At 35.8% G+C, this 24,407-nt stretch overlaps 1 protein-coding gene across 6 annotated transcripts in view; it reads right to left on the reverse strand.

Annotated features, from left to right (window-relative positions):
* The window catches only part of TASP1 (taspase 1), a 295,111-nt gene that overhangs the window by 22,519 nt on the left and 248,185 nt on the right, over positions 1-24,407 (reverse strand). For all 6 annotated transcript variants that reach the window (XM_045833625.1, XM_045833624.1, XM_045833623.1 and 3 more), the window contains one exon: positions 14,753-14,826. In XM_045833625.1, the coding sequence (XP_045689581.1) occupies positions 14,753-14,826 (74 nt within the window). Of the gene's footprint in view, positions 1-14,752; positions 14,827-24,407 lie in introns of those variants that run through there.

Below are 24,407 nucleotides of genomic sequence, written 5' to 3' on the forward strand. Positions count from 1 at the left end.
GTGATGTTGTCAAGCCGGTAGACCTCTAGTCAGACAATTTTTTTCCAGGGCTCAATTACCACCATATTGACTTGAATTGCAGAATTGGGAGTGGTGGTGTGTCTATTCTTGTAGCTTCAAATACTTTTTTTTTCTTCTAGGATTTCTGAATTCACTTGCCAGTTGGTTTATATTTACATGTTAGAGTTATGTTTTGTCAAAATATAATAAAAACCACTATCAGCTCCACCAGAGGAGCGGGCTAAAAATCCGAGAGGTATCGCCCCCGTCATAGGTGACATAAATGGCACTGTTGGGAGCACAACTGCAGCACAAATGAGGCGGAGGAGTTACACCATGTGATGGGCCTGAGAGATTGTCTACAACTTCTACCATCACCTCTTCTTCCCACCACTGCACCAATATCACCCATCATGATTAACATAGCATCCACTACATGTATTTCAGTTATATTATTCAATTAATATTCAGAATGCTAAAAAGCATCAGTAATATTTCTATTTTAAAGTTAAGGAAACTGAGAGTCAGAGCTGAAACCTGCCCCAGGCTATAAAGCAGGAATTCCAGGATCAAAATCCAAGTATGATTAAATCCAAAGTTCATTCTCTTATTATTTCACACTGCCTCTTTAACAGACCGTACTGCTAATAACATTTTCAGACAAAAAAAGAGAGGTATGATTTAGATACAATAAAATGCATAAATATTAAATAAAGGCATTGATGACTTTGGACCATTTGTACAGCAATGAAACCAAAACCTAAATAGAAAATTTTCCTGATAAAACACTTCTATTACTGCTGAAAATTTCCTAATGCCCCTTTCTTTTTATTTTTTATTTTTACCATTTAAAAAAAAGATTTTATTTATTTATTTTTAGACAGAGGGGAAGGAGGGGAGAAAGGAAAAGAGAGAAACATCAATGTGTGGTTGCATCTCATATGCCCCCTACTGGGGACCCGGCCCACAACTCAGGCATGTGCTCTGACTGGGAATAGAACCAGCAACCCTTTCCTTTGCAGGCCAGCACTCAATCCACTGAGCCACGCCAGCCAGGGCCTTAATACCCCTTTTCTGAAGCAACAACTTACAAATTTCTACCACTGTGCCTTAATTTTGCCAGTTCTTGACCTTAATATAAATGGAATAATTCAGTATTATTTTGTGTCTGTCTCTCTCCACTAAAGTTTCTAGGTTGTTTTTATTTTTTTAAGGTTTAGAAAAAGACTGTTGAGGACAGGACATTGTGGGTATCACTCATTCACAGAGTCGCCAGGAGATGGAGTCAACTAAATGGCACACAGAAAAGAATTTAGCTTTGTGAGACTTTCTTTCCCAATGATGCAAACCTTTGGAACAGGAAGACCTTATTAAAGTTTTATAAGTTGCTTTAATTGGGTAAAAAGTTAATGGTCATCAAGATTTGAATACATATCACAATAAAAACAGTAGAAAAAAAAGACTTCTTAAATCCCCCTCAAAACATAATAAATTGCAATTTCTAGTCAAACATTTATTCCTATGCTATATCTATTTTGGACCTCTGAATTTATTTTCCATTTTATACTTTCTGACATTTTCCCTGAATATAAGTTACTAATTATCTTTTGTTATCTTTCCATCTCAAAATCACAAAGTCATCTGTTTCCCTTTCCTTTAGAGAAGATTCATTTACTTAGTTGTATTCCAATAACTCTGTGAATAAAAAAAAAAAACCATTAGACCCTTAGCTGGGAGACTCAGTTGGTTGGAGCATCATCCCACACATCAAAAGGCTGCAGGCTTGATCCTTGGTTGGGGCATATACCTAGGTTGCGTGTTTAATCCCCAGTTGGGATGCATATGGGAGGCAATGGATCAATGTTTCTGTCTCACATCTCTCTCTCTCTCTCTCTCTCTCTCTCTCTCTCTCTCTCTCTCTCTCTCTCTCTCTCTCTCTCTCTCTCTCCCCCTCTCTCATCTTGTCTCTCTAAAATCAATCCTCAGGTGAGGATTAAAACAAATTAGAGACTTAAGGATAAATAATGGGGCAATTATTACACTTACTCAAATTCCAAAAAAAATCACATCCCTAAATCAGCAATTCTGCTTAATAAATATTTTTCACCTCCAAACAGACTGAAATAAAAGTAAAATTAAGGGATACGTATAATAGTTTACTAGATAGTACGTGCTTTTAATACTTTGATACTGGTAGTAGTTGATCAAGAGTAAATTAATAGGTTAACACTTTTTAATGTATACATTAATAAGAATAAAATACCCACACAGGTATGCTTGTGAAGTAGCTAGCCAAGCTACATAAATTGGAAGATCCAAGCGCCCATTTAAATTCTTTCATTTTTTTTAAACAGTATTTTATTAAAGTTGTTGAATGCACACTTTCTCATTTATCATTCTTGAAATTCTTTATTATAAAGACAACACTTTTACCTAGTGATTACTCTGGACCTCCACATTAGACACATTCAATTTCTTCTTGAGACACAAGTTTCCATCTGTATTGTTCAGGCAATGTTCTTATAAACTCTGCAGTCTCTGGTGGACCCTTCTACATCAGCAAGTTTGGTGGTTTACCTCCTTTAGAATGTTGTGAAATTACTAAAATGGGAGACAGTCTTCCTGCTGATCTCAAAGCTTCTCATATGTTAGATTTAGGGTTGTCTCTTCTGTGAGAGAACACTTACCTCGATTATAGTAGCTTATGGTGAGTCTCAAAATCAGTTAAGTCCTCTAACTGTGATCTTCTTTTTAAAAGTTGATTTTTGCAATTCTAGGTCCTTTGCCTTTCCATATAAATTTTGAAATCAGCTAGTCAATTTCTTATTAAAATTACCTGCTGGAATTTTAATTGGGATTGCTTTGAAACAATGGATGAATTTGGAGAGAATGGCTATCTTAACATCCTTGAGTTTTCCAGTGAACACTGCATATTTCTCCATTTATTTAGGCTTTATTTCTCTCAGCAAGGTTTTGCAGTTTTCAGAGGACAGGTCTTGCACATTATTTGTGTGTCATTCCATGTTATTTGAAAATAATTACAGTATTTACTAATTTTCCAACTTTTGTCTTTAATTTCTTTGACTTGCTTTATTGCAGTGGTTAGGAATTCCAATAAAATAGTGAATAGAAGTAATGAAGGTGGACTTCCTCTTTGCCTATTCTCAATATTAGAAAGAAGTGTTCAGTGTTTCACCAATTAGCATGATTTTAACTGTAGGTTTTTGGAGTAATTTACCTCTTAATTTACTCTTAATCTTCAGATTGAGGTATTTATGAGATTTCTAGCGTTTCAAGGTTTTTATCACGAGTGGAAGTTAAGATGAGTATATGATATTGAGAGGATAAAATGATTTTTCTCCCTTTTTTGGTAATATGGTAAATTACATTGGTTGATGTTTTGAACAGATTTATTGAGATCTTATTAACATATCAAAAAACTCATCCTTTAAGTAATTGTTCAATTTAGTACTTCCAGTATATCCACAAAGATGTACAACTCCAATTCCACAAGATTTTCATCACCTCAAAAAGAAACTGTACCCATTAGCTTTACTACCCAAGCTCCCCTTCCACTGACCCTTGGCAATCAATAATCTACATTCTGTCTCTACAGGTTTGCCTATTTTGGGCATTTCATGTAAATGAAATCATACTGGGTTGGCCAAAAAGTCTGTATGGTTTTTTCCTTAAAATAAAAGATAAATTTTTATATTCACCAATAACTTTATTGATTTGGGTATTTTGAGTGTGTTGGCTATCTTTATATGGTATGATGTTGATTGTTCTCAATTAGTGTCTCAATTTGATCACTATCAACTTCAATCGGTCTACCTGATCCTGGAGCAAGAAATCTCTAGCTAGAAATTTTGCAAACCACTTTTGACACATTTGATCAGTCACAGCACCTTCTCCATACACTGAACAAATCTTTTTTTTTTTTTGCACTTCAGTTGTATTCTTACCTTTCTGGAAATAATAAGCAACATATGTCAAAAATGTTGCTTATTTTTCTATCTCAATATTAAAATAGCTACACAAATATTCACCAATTTTGCCCTAGCTGGCGTAGCTCTGTGGATTGAGCGCAGGCTGCAAACCAAAGCATTGCAGGTTCGATTCCCAGTCAGGGCACATGCCTGGGTTGCAGGCCAAGGCCCCCAGCAACCGCACATTGATGTTTCTCTCTCTCTTTCTCCCTCCCTTCCCTTTCTAAAAAAAAATTAATAAAAATTTCAAAAAATAATTTCTTTAAAACAAATTCACCAATTTTTATGTTTTTTAATTCACTCTGATGTGACAGCTGTCACAATACAATCTAACAAAATTGTTTCAAATGAAGTTAAAGACAACAAAGTGCTACTAGAACCATCTACAGAAAAAAACAAACTTTTTGGCCAACCCAATACAACATGTAGCATGTGTGTTCAGCTTCATTCACTTAGCATGGTAGGTTGTACTATGTATCAGCACTTTGTTCTTTTTAAGGATGAATAACATTCCATTGTATGAATATATCACATTCTGTTGATTTATTCACCAGCTGATGGATATTTGGGCTATTTCTACATTTTAGCTATTATGAATAATGCTGCTATAAATATCTAAGCACAAGTATTTGTGTGGGCATATCTTTTCAATTCTCTCCGTAACATACCTACAGGTGTGGAACTGCTAGATCATATGATAATTCTATGTTTAATTTTTGTAAGGAACTGCCAAACTGTTCTCTGAAGTGGCTACACCATTTTACATTCCCACCAACAATACATGAGGGTTGCATATATCACCAATGCTTGGTCTTGTTCATCTTTTTTATTATAATCATCTTGGTAGATTTGAAGTGATGTACTAATTAGTTACTTATAATCTTATTTGCAGAAATGTCTATTCAAATCCCTTGCTCATATTTTGTCTTATTATTATTGAGTTGTAAGAAGTCTCTGTATAATGTGAATACAAATCCCTTACCAAATATATCATACGCAAATATTTCTTCTTACTCTGCTGGTTGTCTTTTCATTTTTTTGATGCTATCCTTAGAAGCACAAAAGTTATTAATTTTGATAGTCTTATTTACCTATTTTTTTGTTTTGTTACTTGTGCTCTTGGGGTCACAGCTAAAAAAACCACTGCTTAATCAAAGGTCATGAAGATTTTTTTTTTAATTTTCTAACTCTTTTTTGTGTGTGTATGTGTTCTTTTTTCTTTTTAAGAATTTATTTATTATTTTTTAAAGAGGGAAGGGAGGGAGAAAGAGAGAGAGAAACATCAATGTGCGGTTGCTGGGGGCCTTGGCCTGCAACCCAGGCATGTGCCCTGACTGGGAATCGAACCTGCAATGCTTTGGTTTGCAGCCCGTGTTCAATCCACTGAGCTACGCCAGCCAGGGCAGGTCATGAAGATTTACTCCTAAGATTTCTTCTAAGAAATTTACAGTTTCAGCTCTGACATTTTGGCCTTTGATGAATTCTGAGTTAATTTTTACATGTGATGTGAAGTTAACAGTCCAACTTCATTATTTTGCATACAGACACCTACCTGGCTCAAGATCATCACTGACACTGTTTATGCAGTTGCACATTTTTCCTGGGAAAATTTTTACTTTGTGTATATGTATGGGTGTGTGTGTGTGTGTGTGTGTGTGTGTGTGTGTAATATTGCTAATTTTTTTACTTTCTTCTTCTTTTAAAGATTTTGTTTATTCATTTTTAGAGAGGGGAAGAGAGGAGAAACAGGAGAGGAACATCAATGTGTGGTTGCCACTCACACACCCACAACCCAGGCAGGTGCCCTGACTCGGAATCGAACCAGCAACCACTTGTTTGGCAGGCTGGTGCTCAGTCCACTGAGCTACACCAGCCATATTGCTAAATTTTTAATCCTAAATGAATAATTAAGAATTCCTGAAACTGTATGTATGGGGGATATTAGTCTGTCGTTTTCCTTGGTTGTAACATCTTTGTCAAATTTTGATACTGAGGTTATCCTTGCCTCAAAAAATGGCTTGAAAAGCATTCCCTCTGCCCTTGGTTTTTCTAAACCAATTGGTTTAAGATTGTATTATTTCTACCTCAAATGTCTGATATAATACACCAGTGAAGCCATGTGGGCATGAAGTTTTCTTTGTGAGAACATTTTGATTATAAATTCAATTTCTTAAATATGTATATAGTTATTCCAATTTTCTGTTAGATTTTCTAAGTTGCTTTTTAAAAGAACTTATAAATTTCATACAAGTTGCTGACTTTATTGTATTCAAGTGTAAAGTCATTAATACCAACTTATCACTCATTTAATATTTGTAGGACCTGTGATCCTGCATTAATGTTCCCTTTTCATTCTTGATAGTAGTTATTTGTATTTTTTCTGATTCTTTCCTGATTATCCTTTTTAAGAGTCTATTGTTTTCATTATGTTTTTCAAAAAGAAAACACAAGTTCTGACTTTTTTGCTTGTTCTCTATTTTTATTTTCTACTTTATTATTTTTACTTTTGATTATTTTGAATCTATTATTCTTAAAACTTAAGAAGGAAATTCAGCTTATTTATTTTAAACATTTTTTACTACTATACGCATTTAAGGATATACTTTTCCTTTTAATATTTTCATTATATCCAGAAATTCTGACATGTTTTCATTATCATGCTATCATTTGAAATAATTTATAGTTTCTCTTGATGAGTACTCCTTGTGAACTTGAAAAGAGTGACTTATTGAGTATAGTCTTCTATAAACATCACTTAGGTCAAGTTGGATCACAGTGTTGTTCATATACTAACTAATTTTTATTCTACTTACTTATAACTGAGAGATGTTAAGATTTCCAATGATGATTGTAAATTTGTCTGTTCCTCTCTATAGTTCTCAATTTTTGCTTCCTTTATGTTACCAGATACATATATGTTTAGAAATTTTATGTCTATGATGAATTTATCTCATGGTTCCTGTATCAGATATTAATGCAGCCACATTAGTTTTCTTTTGTTTAGTGTTTGTTTGCATGATAAATATTCTCTCCATAATTTTACTATCAATTTTGTCTGAATCTTTATATTTAATGTGCATTTCTTTAAAAAAACATGTACCTGGGTGTTCCATTTTTTTTTTAGTCTGGACATCTTTGCCCTTTAAATGGAGTATTTAGTTTAATCATATTTAATATAATTTTTGATAGAGTTGAGTTTACATGTTTTGGTATTTGCTCTCTATATGTTCTTGGTTTTTCTCTTCCTCTTTTCCTGCCCATTTTTGGGGTAAGAAATTTGTAGTACTTCTTTGTACATCTTGTACTTTTTTTTTTAGTTATAATATTTTGTTATATTTAAAGTTGTTACTTTATAAATTAAATAAGCATCCTTAACTTATCACAAACTATCTCATGAGCAATGTAAGAACCTTACAGTTACATGGTTCTTAATGTACATAATTTAGACCATTTGTTCCAGAGGTCTCAAGAGACTCTCTTTAGTTTCATATATTCATCTTCCTCTTTGTGGTTAGGTTTGGATAACTTTTATTGACTAGTTCTCAGGTTCACTAAGCATATTTTCCATCCCAGTTTCCTGTTAAGCCTATTAAATAAATTCAATTTCTGATGTATTATTTTTCAGTTATATCATTTCCATTTTTCTATTTATAATTATCATAAGCATTTGATTATCCTTCTCTGCTAATCCCAACATTTGAGTAATCTGTGGGTAAACTTCGCTTGACTAGTTTTTCTCTTAAGTACGAATCACATTTTCCTCCTTCAGAGGACTGAATTTTTATTGCATGACATACACTGCATGTAGAAGAACAGTAAATAATATTTTAAATAAATAATACTTACCCTAAGAAAATAACAAACCCCTTCCTCCAGGATAGGACTGAGTCTATCTACTCTCTAGTCAAGCTGCTTCTGGGCCTTGTGGTAGTCTTAGATTAAGTTCATTATTGGCTAATATTTTGAAGTATGGGTCAGTAATTTCTCTTAAGCAAAGTCTGGGATCTGAGCCCTGGTGAGACTCTGGAGTCTTCCCTATGTCTTACAATCCAGCTGCCAGCATTCTGAGCATGAGGGATTTCTCTTTGTTTACAGTGTTGCTTAGATGATCTCTGTGCCTTGATAACCAGCCCCAGCTTTCCAAGTCATAGCATCTGTTTCTCTGCAGTCCTGCTCTGCCTCCAGTGTCTCTTTGGCCATTGCCATACATTTGGTAAAAATTCTACCAATCTGACAAGTCACTGTCAGTTCTTTGCCATCCTCCAAGCCTTTGGTGTGCTCACCCGAAGACTTCATAGAGAACTGATGGTGAGTGCAAGACCCATCATCTTGTGTTTGGGATTTCTGAGGATTTTAATCTATCACACCAGCTCATAAATAATTCATTAAAAGCTTGGTTGGTTTCTCTTTATAATCATCTACATCAGTTTTACTCCCCTTTCTATTGCTCTGCCAGGAATGAAGAAGTGTTTTTCTCCCATAGGGAAGGAAGGCTCTTCTTTCTGGAATTTAGTTAATTTAGGTTTTTCCAGCATATTTGTAGTTTTTTCAGATGATTTTTAAAAATCTCTAATTTTTATACTTTATTCAACTTATTCTCATTGTTGGGAGTAGGAGCAGGCATATCCTGTGACTTATTTCATCCTAATTAGAAGTGGAATTTTCCTTCTCATTCTTTTTATCTCTCACATACCTCATGTTTTATAAAGTCATGTGCTACATAATGATGTTTTTTGGTCAATGACAAAGCACATATACAATGGTGGTACCATAAAAGCATAATGGTACTCAAAAATTCCTATCACAGACCCTGGCTGGATAGATCAGTTGGTTAGAGTGTTGTCCTGATACAGCAAGGTTGTGGGTTCGATCCTTGGTCAGGTCACATATAAGAAGCAACCAGTGAATCCATCAATAAGTGGAACAATAAATTAATGTTTCCTTCTCTCTCTCTCTCATCCATAAATAAAAAATTTTAAAAATTCCTATCACCTAGTGATATCATAATCATCTTAATGTCATAGTGCAATGCATTACTCTTATGTTTGTACTGATGCTGGTGTAAACAAACCTACTCCACTGCCAATTGTGTATAAAAGTATGGCACATAAAATTATGTATAGTACATAACACTTAATAATGATAATAAATACTGGTTTACATATTTACTATTCTATACATTTTATTGTTATTTTAGAGTGTACTCTTTTTACTTATACAAATGTTGCTATAAAGCAGTATGCCATGTTACAGTGCCAGAACCTCATCATACATCTTGTGTTTATAGCATCACTTGATTGCATCATTTTCTCTTGCACTTGATTTATTCATGTTATTTTATGAACTTAGTGTAACTTATGTATATGGTAGTTCTAAATTCTATAGTAGTGAATAGTATGTCCTGGGCCTTCACATTTACTCACTCACTCACCCACCCAGAACAACTTCCAGTCCTGCAAGCTCCATTTATAGCTATACCGATGTACTATTTTTAAATCTTTTATACTGTATTTTTACTGTGCCTTTTCTATGTTTACACAAATACTATTATGTTACATGACTGCCTGGAGTATTCAGTCAGTAACATGCTATACAGGTTTATACTCTAGGAGCATTGGACTATCCCATATAGCTTAGTATATACATACATATATATAGTAGGATATACCATCTAGGCTTGTTAAGTACACCCTATGATGTTCACACAAGTATGGAATCGCCTAAAGATGCATCTTGTAGAACATGTCACCATGGTTAAATGGTGCATGACTGTATTTAAATAAGTCTTCCACCTACGGCTTTATTTGAGAGGTAATTCTCATAAAAAGCTCCCAGAAATCTCATCTGTGCTATTCCGTCTACATGGACATTTACTGAGAATTTTCTTAAAGCCGCAGAAACTATCTTCATAAAGACAAAACATGGTAGATACTACATTGGGATCATAAAAATCCTACTGAAAAGTTAAATAGCAACTATCTGCTTATGTAATCTGACATGTAGAATTTCAAGTTTTACAGATTGGAAGCAAATACCTATGGGTAAAGGGCCATAATGCACACAATATCCATAATATAGATAATATATCTATAATAATAAAGAACTTAATGGTGGTCCCATCATCTATACTCAGACAAATATGATTTTGCTTCCTTGTTCCTATCATACCTTATCCCAGGAAGGACTTAAGGCATGGTAAGGTAGCTCCGATTCACATTTTCCAGAAGAATCCACTGAGATACAGAGAGGCAGAGCAATCACACCAAGTCAGTTTCTCAGTGTGCAGTGGGTGGAAGGACAACCCAGGTTCCAACTTCTTGGCACCATATCCATTCCAATACTTGTTCACTTCCACTGCAAGGCCCAAAGAACGAATCAAATAACTAATCAAATGTGCCATATTATCCAAGGGTAACATTTAGTGTTTTATTTGAAAATAATTTCAAAATTATAGAATAGTTCAAGAAACACCCTTTACCCAGGGTGTTTACCCAGGTTCCATTTTGCTCCATTTGCTTTTTAATTTGCTATCCACCCACTCATCTACTCATCCATCCATCCATCCATCCAAATAACACTTTTTTTCTGAACCATTGTAAAGATACTGCATATATTAATGGCCCCTTACCCCTAGATACCTCAATTTACATTGCCTAAGAGTACAGATATTTCCTTACATAACACAGAACAGTTATAACAAACATAACAATGAAAAGTGTTAACTTTCAGCATTTATAATCTAATTTTGTAAACTGACCTAATAATTTGGTTAATTTAAGTTTTTCTAGCATATTTTCTAGCGTATATTCCTCCTCCTGTATAGGATGCAGGCTAGGATCAGTATTGTATTTAGTTGTATACTCTCCAGTATTGTTTAATCTGGAACATTTCTTCAGCCTTTTTCTTTGATCACATTGACTTTTTTTTAATCTTCACCTGAGGACATGTTTATTGATTTGAGAGAGAGAGAGAAACATCAATGTGAGGGAGAAATATTGATTGGTTGCCTTTGGTATGCACCCCAACCAGGGATCAAACATGCAATCTAGGTATGTGCCCTGGCCAGGAATTGACCCCGCAACCTTTTGGTATATGGTACAATGCTCCAACCATGCATTTGATGTTTTGGACATGGCATGGGCATGGCCAGGGCATGGCATTGATATTTTTAAGACTATAGTTGATCCTTGGACAACATGGGGATTAAGGGTACCGACATTCCATGTAGTCAAAAATCTGGATATAGCTTTGACTCTTCAAAAACTGAAATACTAATAGACTACTTTTTACTTTACCAATGAAGCCTTACTGATAACATAGTCAATTAACATATATTTTGTATGTGTATTTACATACTATATTTTTACAATAAAGTAAGCCAGTATACAACTAAATACAAAAGTTATTAAGAAAATCATAAGGAAGAGAAAATACATTTACTGTATTTATTTTTTAAAAATCCACATATAAGTGGACCATGCAGTTCACAACAATATTGTTCAAGGACACCTGTATAGACTCTTTTTTCTTTCTTAACAGAATGTTCCTCATTTTAGATTTGTCTGATGTTTCCTTGTGATTAGATTCAGGTTATGCACTTCCAGATGGGTTACTACAAAAAGTGATGTTTGTGTCTTCTCAGGTTATTATATCCAGAGGCACATGATGTCCATCTGCCCCTTAATGATAACACTAATTTTGATCACACAGTCAAGTTGTTGTCTGGTTTCTCTATTATTCTCTCCAGGAACTAATAAGAAATCTGTGGGGAGATACTTTAAGACCACAAAATAGAGTGCTCCTCCCCAAGGATAAATTTTTATAATAGTATTGCTATTCATATAATAGTATCACTATTGCTATAAAAAGTGACCTCTACATAGTAAAAGAAACGTTGGTTTCACTTACTATACTTGAATAAGTTCCATGCCAGTTTTAACATCTGTTTTTATTACAGTAGTCCACACACACTCAGTGTTTATTAAAACTGTTCATTAACTGCTATCTGGGTAGGATATAGGCACCTGATTTTTAAATCCAACTGTGATCAGTGCCCTAATTTTTGTTGAAAGAAAAGAAATCTCTTTAATTTAGGCTCTAGAAATTAGATGATGTAATTGAAAGAATGTTCTATATAAAAAAAGAAACTTGTGAAAGAACCTACCTCTATTTATTCATATTATACATGAATTTTTGTTACAATGATATTGATTATTATCCAGCCTTTTTAAGCAGTGTAATTTTGAAGAGAGCTTTAATTCAAGGCTTTAACTTAGATTAAACATAGTTAACTTACATAAAATGTTTAAATGGCCTGGTAACTGTAGTTTCTGAGTTTGGTAACAAGCACAAAAAAGGCAAATTTTTAGAAAACAGGGAAAATTGAAAAGAAAAACTGTTTAGAAATTATTTTGAAATTATTGGTTTTTATTTTTGTTGGGGTTTTTTTTTTTTTTTTTTTTAGTTTTTAAGATGTTTCCTTTCTCATTTTTCTACTATGGCTCTCAACATTCTGTGAAAGCGTGTTTTACAAACCAGTCATTCTGCTGAACAGATATGCCACTAATTCAATAATTCTTTCATAGAAGTCAGGGGACTGGGGGGTAGAACAAAAGAATATGAAGTTTGTTATAGCCCCCTTTCTCTTTTGAGCCCAGCTTCTCATCTATAACTTTGTCTTACTTGCAATGCAATAAAACTCCAGCCTGTATGAAAAAAGAGAAGGGTTTTATTTTATTTTTTTTGATCAATAGAATTCAGCAGCCAAAGCATTCGTGTTTTGGGTTTTTTGGTTTTTGTTTTAAAGCATTTGTAGCCATAGGCTCAAAGGAGGAAGAAAGAGAGAGGGATTAACTTTCTGCAAAGAAGGTCAAAAACATAATTTACAAGTGAGGCAAGAGGAGCAGCTGTATCTGTTGGCCTAATCAAGACTACCAGCTGGAGAATTTACCAGCAATATGAAAACCATGTCCACCAGATGTCAAGCAATGCAACTGGAGGCAAAACATCTTTGGCTCAATGCAGTACTCTCCCCTCTACCACTCATACTTCATGTTAAATAGTAAGGTATCCTCCACTGGCCACCAGCAGGGATAACAAGAACATTTCCACAAAAGAGACTTAATAACATGATCATATGACACCAGACTGGTTTCAGGATTGAAGTCCACTTCACACAATGTTCTTTGGTTAAAAAACAATTTCAACTTGTAAGGGGTGAGAAAAACATAAATGGCTGCATGCCATTCTTGTGCAAGGATTCTTGTGGCTTATCAGACATTTTATATTGTGGATCCATTTTGTCATTGGGAAGAAATGCGTGTTCTGAAAATACTTGAATAACCATTTTCCACCCATTCTTACACCTGTGCCATTCAATACAGTACCACTAGACACATACGGTTATTTAAACTTAAACTATGTAAAATTTAAAATTCTTTTCCTTGGGCATACTAGCCACATTTCAAGTGCTTGATAGCCATGTGTGGCTGGTGGCTATCCTTTTGGACAGCACAATATAAATATAAAACATTTCCATCATCACAGAAAATTCTGTTAGATAGTGTTGCTCTAAACCTATAAATCACCTTTAAAATGGGCAGTTATAATTCCTTCTCTAAATACTATGAAATAAAGCAATCTTTATGCATTCTCTTATAAAATAAGTTTACTAATACAATATACATCTTGAACCAGGTGAGGGTGACACAGAGGAGGGGAGCTCAGTAACAGTTTCATGAATGTGAACTGATGCTTGTCTGATGAGATCTTTCTACATGTTGTAGTCACAGGAGCTCTGTGACAAAGGCCAGTCTGGATGGGTATTATACGACAAATAAGCAATAAACTATTCTTTCTTACATGTATCATTAATTTATGATGCTTCCTCTATCAGACAGTTTATACCAGAAGTTTCCTTACTTATGTTTCCAAATGTGCAAAATAAATCACGTCCTTTAAAAAAGAGGCTGCTGAACTTCACAGCTTTACAAATGTGTTACTTTAATGCCATGTATAGATCATATGCCACAGCTGTTTCTAAAAATTTTATGAAAAAGAACAACAAGAGGCCAGTGTAATAAAATCCACCAATTACGTTTCTTACTCCCAGCCTCAACCATCGTGAGTGCGGGGATGTCAAGCAACTCAGGAGGTGATGCGTGGATGTCTATGTCATCACTATGACTCACTGAGGGACGCGTGCCATGGGCACATGACACATAGCAACAGTCCTCTGTCTCTGCCTATGAGGACACTATGCCAGGGTGTGACAGAACACACTGGAGCACAAGCCAGGTCGTACTCATAAGCATGTCAGCCACCTCTGCCCGCATACATACAGAATGCAGTCCAGGTACTTGGCTTTCTTTACCTAAGTTTTCTTTATATATTCCAATACTCCTTGCAAAATCACTTTGTCCTGAGAGCCCATCAGCTTCACTCCCATTTTGTCTTCTCAATCCCAGTTTCCTCTTTTCCAATTATTCACAGTGGACAAAGAAAAACAAGTTTTTCTTTGGAAAACTTGTTTTCTATGGAAAAAAAAAGTTTTTTCTACTCCTCTCTGTTCCATCATCAAAAGCATAAAAGACCTGTTATTTATTTTTTGGGAATCATCAACTCTACTTAATCAGATTCTCATAAAGATCACAGAGCTATTTCCCAAGAGAGGCCGAGAAAAATCACTTGTATCTACTTAGCCTGTTAGAGATTCGTGCAATGGCTGCAAGGATTTCAGGTTATGCCCCAGTTTTCCTGCTTACCTTGGCTTTCCCGTCCTGGGCTGACATATATCCAACACACATGCTCTCTGTCGTGTGGCTCCACAGAAATTCCACTGCCATGGAAGAGAACACAAATAGGCACATTCAGATCACAGATGGAAAATAAATCTTTGCTTTTTAATAGAACAGTTAAAGATAGCTTTATACTTAACACACTCAGTTTCCTACTTTCCATTTGCTCCTTCATAAATGTCAAGATGATTTAGTAACCAAAAGTGTGTAACGCCATTTACTGTGAAATGAAAATTGTATTTCTTTCTTGTCAAAACTTATGATTATTATATGTAAAATAAGTGCTCTTCTGTTTTAAACTTATAACATTAAAGACACACACACGCGCATACACACTCGTGTACAATATACAGTGACTTAGTAAATGTAATATTCCATAACATAGTTTCCTTTAAAACACACACAACACACACATCTTGGTTTCTAAATACCATTCTGAATGAAAAGGAACCAGAATTCCCTGGAGAAATGTCAACTCCAGGGCTGGAACAGAGAAAATATAAAACAAATCTGGAACATCTTGTTGTGCCAGAAAGTAAAAAAGTGCTCAAAGAATGATGAGAACTATCAAAAGGACCACGTGTCAACTTGAAGGGGTTCCCGCTGGCCAAATCTGTGTCTATCTAAGTACCAAAATAAATAATAATAGTAGTGAATTATCAACACTGAACATGATAAGAACTAGCAAGCCCATATCAATGCAAACAAACAAATGAGTAAGTAAACGGGGGAGAAGAGAAAGTTCTCCCTTGCAGCACTTCACCAAGTAACAAATACAGACAAAATAAGAGACCATCATGGTTGCTAAAACTAGTTGGTGAAAATTTGAAAATAGACAAGCCATTTCCATAGTCTCAAGATAATCTCTTCATGAAATTTTTATTAAATACAAAGAGGGAAAATTTAATGTAAGTTGACTGCATAGAAAGCTGATGGATTCCACTTTAACCAAATATTCCAAGCCAGTATCACCAAGTAAGGGATAAATCAAAACAATGTGCTCCTTGATAAGACACCCTGAGACTTGCCAACACTTTTGTGGTATGCTTGCCAAAAATGCAGAACCAGAATTGCATGAGGAAGCACCACACGAATCTGATATAAGAATAGTACTAAATAACTGATTCGAACTCTTCAAAAATGGCAAAGTCAACAAATACAAAGAAAGTTGACAAACTATTTCCATTTAAAGGAGACATGACAACTAAATGCAACATGTCATCCTAGACTGGATCCTGGTCTAGGGGGTGGGGAATGTTATAAGGGGCATTACTGAGACAGTTAATGGAATTTAAAAAAGGACTGTGGATTCAATAATAGTGTTATTTTAATGTTAAAATTTCATGATTTTGGTATCTGTATGTGATTATTTAGAAGAATGGCCTTGTTCTTAAAAAATACACACTGAAGTATTAAAAGTAAAGACCCCTGGAATCTCCAGCTTGGTCTCAAATAGTTTAGCAAAATATGTGCATGATTAAATGGGTGAGTGTGTATGTCTATGTGTGTCTATGCCTGAAGGGAAGATCAAGGGAAAGTGAGTGAGGATGGAGAAACAAATGGGGAAAATAAAAACAATGGATGATCTGGGTAGAGAAACCATGGATGTCCCTTGTACTATTCTCATAACTATTCTGTAAGTTTGAAATTATATATGAATTAAGTCACAAAAAGAAAAAAAATCACAGATATGCAGAGATACACATAAAACTTTGTCACCTTCAAGAACATACTTTCAAAATTCTGAGTTTTTTAAAAGGCATTTTTTAAAGTTTTGAGGCACTTCTCCAACAAAAATTCCAAAAGTCCCTGATAATAAAACTTCATTGCTCAACACTAAACCCTCTGGGGCCCAGGCCATCCATCTGTTTATATCTCTGAGCTAATTAAGCCTGAAGACAAGTGTTTGAGTTGAGACACAACTGTGGGATCAGTGATCCTAGACTCTGAAGGCTTTGCCAGACATGTGGGGAAGAAAGAAGCAGTAAGGGACAAAACGGAGTTCCTCAGATACGTGGCTCATTCCCTCATCATTAATTAATTATCAAACCTGCCAACCTGCTAAACAGACGCTCTGCTAAAGAGTGCAGGGAAACAGTGTCACGCAATGAAGCGAGTTCTCTTCACCAGATGTTTTTTCTTCCTCACACATCTCCTTTGAACTTCAAAAATCTTAACGTCCAGAGCAAGGTCTGGGATATTCTAAATTGCCTAATAGAGCAAAGGCACTCAAGTCTTACTGAATTTCCCTAGAGTAATGACAATGCAATTGTATTTATAAATACAAACCTAAGACATTTCTAAAACTGTGACTTCTCCTTTTGCCCCTAATGTTAAAGTAGGAACTGCTCATCAATTAGCCAAAAAAAAACCCCCAAAAAACCAAAACAAAAAACCTCACACACAAAACAAGGACATGTAGTAAATCTAATCATCAAAGTGAAGGATAAAACCATTGTACTTTATTTCTTTTTAAAGACACAATTTTGATGATTTTAAACTGCATTATTGTAAAAATGTAACCTGCTTTAAGAAATGTGATATATAAAACATTCAGACTTACAAAACAGAATAAACTGGGTATATTTATTGACCACATTAAATATTTTTATACTGAATGCTTTTCCATAAAGTTTCTAGATTTAGAGCTTAGGAGTCTTTAAAGAAAGTAACTTAATACCTAGAAATTCATTCTTCATTCTTTTCACAAACAAAACAAACAAGCAAACAAAAAGAGGTGCACTGTATTGATAAGAACAATTCAAATCACTACATAGTGATCAGTTCAGTATATAACTAGTTCAAGCTACACTGAGAAACAGCAGGAGTTGTCTACAATTTAAATTACAGAATGCTCTTGAAAAGAAACCCTATTATATTTATTTTAGTGCATGTCTTAAATTAACCTACCAAATTAATTTTTGGTGGGGGAATTCAGGGAAGCAGGAGAGGGAACTAACATTCAGAATCTAGCATATGCTAGGCACTATCTTTTGAAGAACTCAGCAAAGCCTGGATGGGGGAACCTGATGATCACAGAAAATATGTAACATGGCTTATGTCATTTTAGTATATAAACAAACTGGACTTCAAACTGGACTTTTGGATTCCAAAATATATGATCTCCCATTGTTCTATTACTCTAAAATTTACTCAGGTTGAAAAGGATTTATAATTAGTGTTACGTATTAAGACGATTAAATTCCATACAAACACCAAAGGGCCACAGAACATCAAACACAAATACAACTTTTAAATATCTCCAAAGAAAAGCTTTTAAAACAATAACAAAATCCAGAGGTCATAAAAGATAAGATCAATAAATGCAACTATGTTAAAAAAAATATTTACAGTATTCTCTTTGCCATGTGGGGAAAAAAGTCAACATATGAATGACAAACTGAAGAAATACCTGCAATCCATGGCATAGAAAAAGGACATTTTCTTAATATATAAAGATCTGCTATCAATCAATATGAGACAAATATCCAAAGATAAAGAAAAAATAGGAACAACAAAAAAGCATATGAATGGCTCTAAAACACAAAAAGATGTTCTTCTACATTTCTCCTACTAAAAGAACTGCAAATTAAAACCACAAGATACCATTACTCAACTATCAGGTTATCAGATATCAAAAAGTTTGAAACAACTTTTTCCCCCCTCTGGGGGTGAAGAAATGGGCACTCTCATACAATGATGGTAGGAGTAAGGCCACCTGGAAATACATTCTTGTAATTTGTGGTAGTTATATGTCCCACAAGGTCACCATGAACAATTAATTAGAAAACATAGAGCTATTGCTCCTAAGAGAAATACAGCATTGGGTTCCTGCAAGTAACCTTATTTTATGTGGGATTCTGTTTAAAGACATCTTATTTAATGTATATTTCTTTTAAGTAATTCCTTATATGCAGTATTCTTTTATAACAAAATACTAGCCAAGAAGCATTTAACATTTTCCTGACCTTGGATAACCTGCCCATGAGTTTCTGTGGCTTTCAGCCTCATGACAGTGCTGTCCCCTTTGCTCTTCATCTTACTGGCCATCGTCTCATGAAACCACAAATTGAACAACATTTCCAGCTTTTCCATGGCTTCATTAGGCACCATAGATGTTACTTCAGTAGTTTCTAAGGCAGCATACAAGTGAATTTCCTCTTCCTTTTTTGGAAATACAGATTGTTCGTTCATTAACTTTGAACTCATGGCCAATAATACTGTACCTCTTGCCTGAATGAGTTTATCCCACATGCATATTTTCTACACAAGACACCACAACTTCCTTGCACTAAGGAACACTAGACAGCAATTCAGGACTATGCTTGGGGGACATTTTTAAAGCAAAATTGTCAACAAAAAGCACAAAATTATGAAAGATGTTGTACAAATAGACCACAACAAGGTCACTTGTTTACAGTATGGGAGCTGAAAATAAAAAGGCCTTTTCCACCTCAGCTGGGAATGTGTATGTAAGGTGACAAATTCTTCACCACTCTGTACATGCCCACAAATAACTATGAAAGTGCTGAGAGTACTAATTTTGAGATTACAAATAAATTTCAGCAAGTAATAAGATTTATACAAATTCTACAAATAATGAGCATTGACTGTAGTTATCAAAGTGACATACACTATATGCATTCTAAAGATATGCATGTATATTTATGAAATAACACCTTTACAAAGATATTTACAGAAGTAGTTTTAATTAGGAAGAAACTGAAGATAGTTTAATTGCCTACTGGTAGGAGTATATATGCATAATTATGGAACTATTCAATAAAATACTATGCAACAATTAAAAGCAAAGGAGGTAGCTCTACATAGGTGATATGAAACCATGTACATTAAGTGTTTTACAAACTTTTTGACCATGAACCAAAAAAAAGCAAAAGCAAACCCAAAAAAACCCATATATTGTCACTTAGTGCACATTTCTTTATAACTCAAATTTCATAAAATCATACCATTTTACTCACAATGTATTGGTTTATTCTATTGGGTTCCTTATATTCTACCTACCACATTAAAAAGATTATGCTTGTGACTCACTAAATTGACTTTAGACGCCATTAATACAACTTATTTCAGTTTTGAAAAAACACTAATCTGCAAGTATATAGAAAATAAAAGGCAAAGTGGAGCCCTGGCTGGTGTGGCTTAGTTGGTTGGAGCATCATTTCACAGACCAAAAAGCTGTGGGGTTTGATTACCAGTCAGGACACATACCCAGGTTACAGGTTTGGTCCCTGGTGGGGGCACATACAAGAAGGCAACTAATTGATGTTTCTCTCTCACATCAATGCTCTCTCTCTCTCTCTCTCTCTCTCCCTCTCTCTCTCTCTCTCTCTCTCAAAGCAATGAAAAAAAGTCCTCAGGTGAGGATAAACAGATATCTAGATAGACAGATAAATAGATATCTAGATAGATAGATAAATGGCAAGGTAGACAATGATTAATATTGGATGTGTGGCCATTTTTGTGAAAGAAAATGAAAGCATACCATAGATGAACATGCTTGCAATAACATCGATCTCCCTGGAAGAATATCTTAGGAAACTAGCAAGAATGGCTGCTACTGTACATGGAACTAGTTGATTCAGAAAGTTCAGTGGAGGCTACCTATTTTTCACAACTATTCTTTCTGAAACTTCTGAATGTTCTGTGTTCATTCATGTTCTATTTTTTTAAAAAAAATACCCCTAGGAATCTCAATTACCCTGTTACTCAATATTATCTATGAAGAATTTCTTCCCTGTTGAGATGATGATATTCTTAACTACTGAAATTTGACATAATGGTAATAGGATGTTAGCACTTTTTTGGCTCCTCATTTTATTAGTCTTTGGTGGCTACGAAGCCTGGTGTTCCAAGACCGGAGTCAGTTGCAGCGGTTGTTATTGGAAGGGGGTTGGGCTGGGGGTGTGGGAATGGGGGCAGGAAGACATCTGCTCTGCTGGCAGTCTTGGGTGGAGAAGACAAACTGCACTTCACAGAGCCTGGAGTGTTATAGGAAGGGGATGAGGCCAAAGCAGCAAGCTGGGGAGATGGAACTCACCTCAGTCCCCAGCTTCATTCTCTTTTAATGTTTCCTCACTGGTGATATTCTGTGCAGGCTTGGAGGCCTTCTTCTCCCCCCGCCACCTGCTTTTTCTGGGTTTTCCAACTTGCAGAACTCCAGAGGAGGTCCTTTAGTTCTGCATCCTGAACCTATATCTCAGACATGTAAAGGTCAGGCTCAAAGAGACCACTGGTTATCCACATGTGGTCACTGGGCATTAGCAGAACCGTATTTTAAACTGGGCAAACAATTCACCCTCATTCTTAAAAAGAACATTATATAGTTGCAGCAGTTCATGTTTAGCACACTCCAACACAACCACCTGGGCCTTCTTCTCATCTTCAAATGCTCTTAAAGTAAATGGCATGGCATCAAAATGCCTTTCAACCTCACTAAAAAAGGCACATGAAGTTTTCATTTTCTGGCCATATTGTTTAGAAGGCTACCTTTTGCAAAATGGTGGTTCTCTGTCCTATATGCTTGGCCTTGCCCTCTCCTGAGTTTGTGGTAGGCAATTAGAAAGACACAAGTAGAGCAAGGATAATGGGCCAGGTACACGAGGTCACCAGGACAGAAAACTCCAGGTGCCTAGCAACAGGCAAAACTAGGAAAACAAGGACCTCGCCCCCAGGATAACCCTTAGCATACTGCTGGCCATGTGGCTTTGACCCTCCCCTCACCTTTTGTCCCCTGGTATGTTGCTAGTCATATGACAGACCCTCTTGGAGGTAGAACAAGGGGCCAAAGAGTGGCCTCATGCCACTCCCATGTGGGCCCTTACACAACCTCTCCCTTAGGCATTAACCAAGAGGGATCATATCTAAGCTTCTGCTGTGTTTCAGCTCCAGGCCCAGAAAAGTAGCAAAACCAGACAAGGGATGCCTTGGCTGACCTGAGGACTAGCTACACTGACTAATGACCACTTGCCCTGGCAGCAACCAATCAGTAGAGACCATGACCCTGAAAGGACACACCTAGAAAGCTGATGAATATGCTGTTGAGATCCTCCACTATGACTTCTCCTGGAGTCCCCACCCAGCACTGCTCTCTCTATACCCTTGTTGTTCCCATCCCCCTCATATTCACCCCCAGGCACATTACCTTTACCCTCCTCTCTCCTAAGCTCCAAGTGTCCCTTCTTTAGTCTCTATAAATTGATTCCTGAGCCCATTTCTTCTGCAGATCACCTCCTCTACCTCTGTGACTTTCTAAATAAATTTTCTCTTATAGTTTGAGTCTTGGCTCTTAATTCTTTCTTAGCCAGAACTCAAGGACCAAGGATGCTGAATCAAGGTCCATTCTAGCAGCACCTGGTGCTGTTTTTGCCACTGCAAACTAGCTGAGTAAAACAATTACTTCCACCAAAAACCAAAGTACTCAGTTGGTGACATTGCCTACCCATCTCATACTTGATCATGAGCAGGTCCTTGGCAATAGTTTGCTCCTGCTACTTGTCTTCACTCAGCATTTTTCCAGCACTATACCCTCTGTAGCCTTGTTCCCCTTAGCCACCACATCGGTCTCCCATCCTAGCCACAAGCTGTGGCTGGAGCCCAAAGCATATATTTTTAATTGTCCTTCATAAGAATGTTGTATTATGATGTGAAACTGATCTGATGCTTTCAAATTGTTTCAGATCTCATAACTAAAACATGATCAAATCTTCTGAAGGACCATGAATAAACCCCTACTTAAATTTACACTGAGCACATATATTTAGGGCAAAACCTGTTATATTCAAAAAGAAGTCAAAACAAACAATACAAATCTTTATTTCTGCCAGAAATTTAAAGTCAAAACCTTTTTAAGTTTTTATAAATGAGTAGAAAATATTTATTTGCCTCAAGGATAAATTATATCTCATAAAAACTTTCAAAAGTCCTGATTTATATCTAAAACCCAGCAAAAAGTAGAAAAAGTTTATTCAAATACAGGTGAAGAGGAAAATTAATATTTCAGCAAAAGAATAGCATTTCTTACCAGCAGTGATATCTAGAAGTTTGTAAGTTGATTCTTGATTTTAGTGACTAAATCTGAAATTGTTCCAATCACTAAAAATTAAAATTAATTGTAAGAGTATTAAAAATGATTTTAATAATAGTACAGCAAACCAGGAAGATGCTACGTCATAGTATCAGGACTTTTTCATACGTAAATTCTTACTTATAGGAGACCAGGAACTCAAGCAACATGCAGGGTAAAGGAATGGCCTGGAGCGATCTGTCTGAGCATGTGAAAGTACTGTCCATAATAGCCTTTAGTGTGGTCAAGCTGAAGCATATTTCCATTTAGAGAAGCTTCTGGCCTTTCAGTAATGACCATGTTTCTTTGGTAGTGGGCCTGAGACTCTTTACACATCAACTACTGATTTAAAAAGGCTTTTGTTTTTTAAAAAGCTATAGCACAGAGATTGTGAGACTACTGGAAATGTCCAGGCCATGAAAAGGTCTCCATTAGGAAATAACAACACCTAAAGCAATGCTATAATAAATTTCTGAGTGGGTTTTATATGTGAAAGATGGACATGGGGATTTAGCAGGATTCTTTTCCAAGTGAATTCAGAACACATCACATCACACAAGGGTGATGTGAGAAAAGGTCAACACTACTGATATCCCACAGCTGGGGAATGGGTTGGGGGGATGTGCTCAAGAACAGCAGGTAAATGACTTTACAGGGATATTCAGAATGGATTTGTACATAATCTTAGAGGCCAGATCTGGGAAGCTAAATCGAATGCTTTCCAACAAATGAATTCGCCTATGGGTATAATGTCCAAGAGCAGCTCTACTTTAGTCCTAGGCCCCTCCAGTATATGAGAGCCTTTAGCCTTATGGAAAGCTCTGCCTCCTCCTAACATTTAAATCACCACCTTCACTGTTTAATAAGCTGTATCTTTATGATGTTCCCCCCATGATACCTTTTTCTCTTCAAAGTGATTCACATGTCATCCTGTTTAAAGTAAGTCAAACAAAGTTTCCTTACCAGAATTGCAAACAAGTTTTTTCTATCTCCAATTGCTGTTAACAACCCCCAGCTGCACTGGCTCCCGCACCCATTTAAAAGCTCTCTGCCTGACTTCACATCCCAGAGTTTCTTGCAAGAAAAACAGAACTCTAAAATCAGAACTGTCTTGGCCTGGGCAGTTGCCAAGTTAGCTGCTGCCTTAGGTCGAATGGCTTACCCTAGGACAATTTGCACAGTGTTTAAGTTACTCCTTAACAATAGAGATACATTCATTTTTAAAATGAGAAGAATGAGTAACTGTAAATATAACAGTCTCCTCTTATCTCTGTAGATTTTCTCCCAATGGTTGTTAGGTGCTTTATAACACAATAGGGAGTTTATACAAGGACAGTCTACAGTCCTGACATGAATCCTTATGATTCATATAACGCTTGTCCCATTATGGCCATGAAGTAGCTCTGAGTTGGCCTGCTTCCCTGAAAAACCTTCACCACTGAGCTGTCTTGGGAGGGTTGGGGATAGAGCTATAAAGAATCCCTGTTATACTAAGCCAAGAAAATAGTTATCCTCTCTTTCAAAGGTTCACTCAGA

The sequence above is a fragment of the Phyllostomus hastatus genome, unplaced genomic scaffold (assembly GCF_019186645.2).
Source record: "Phyllostomus hastatus isolate PE091 unplaced genomic scaffold, TTU_PhHast_1.1 phas_contig_17, whole genome shotgun sequence".
NCBI lineage: Eukaryota > Metazoa > Chordata > Mammalia > Chiroptera > Phyllostomidae > Phyllostomus > Phyllostomus hastatus.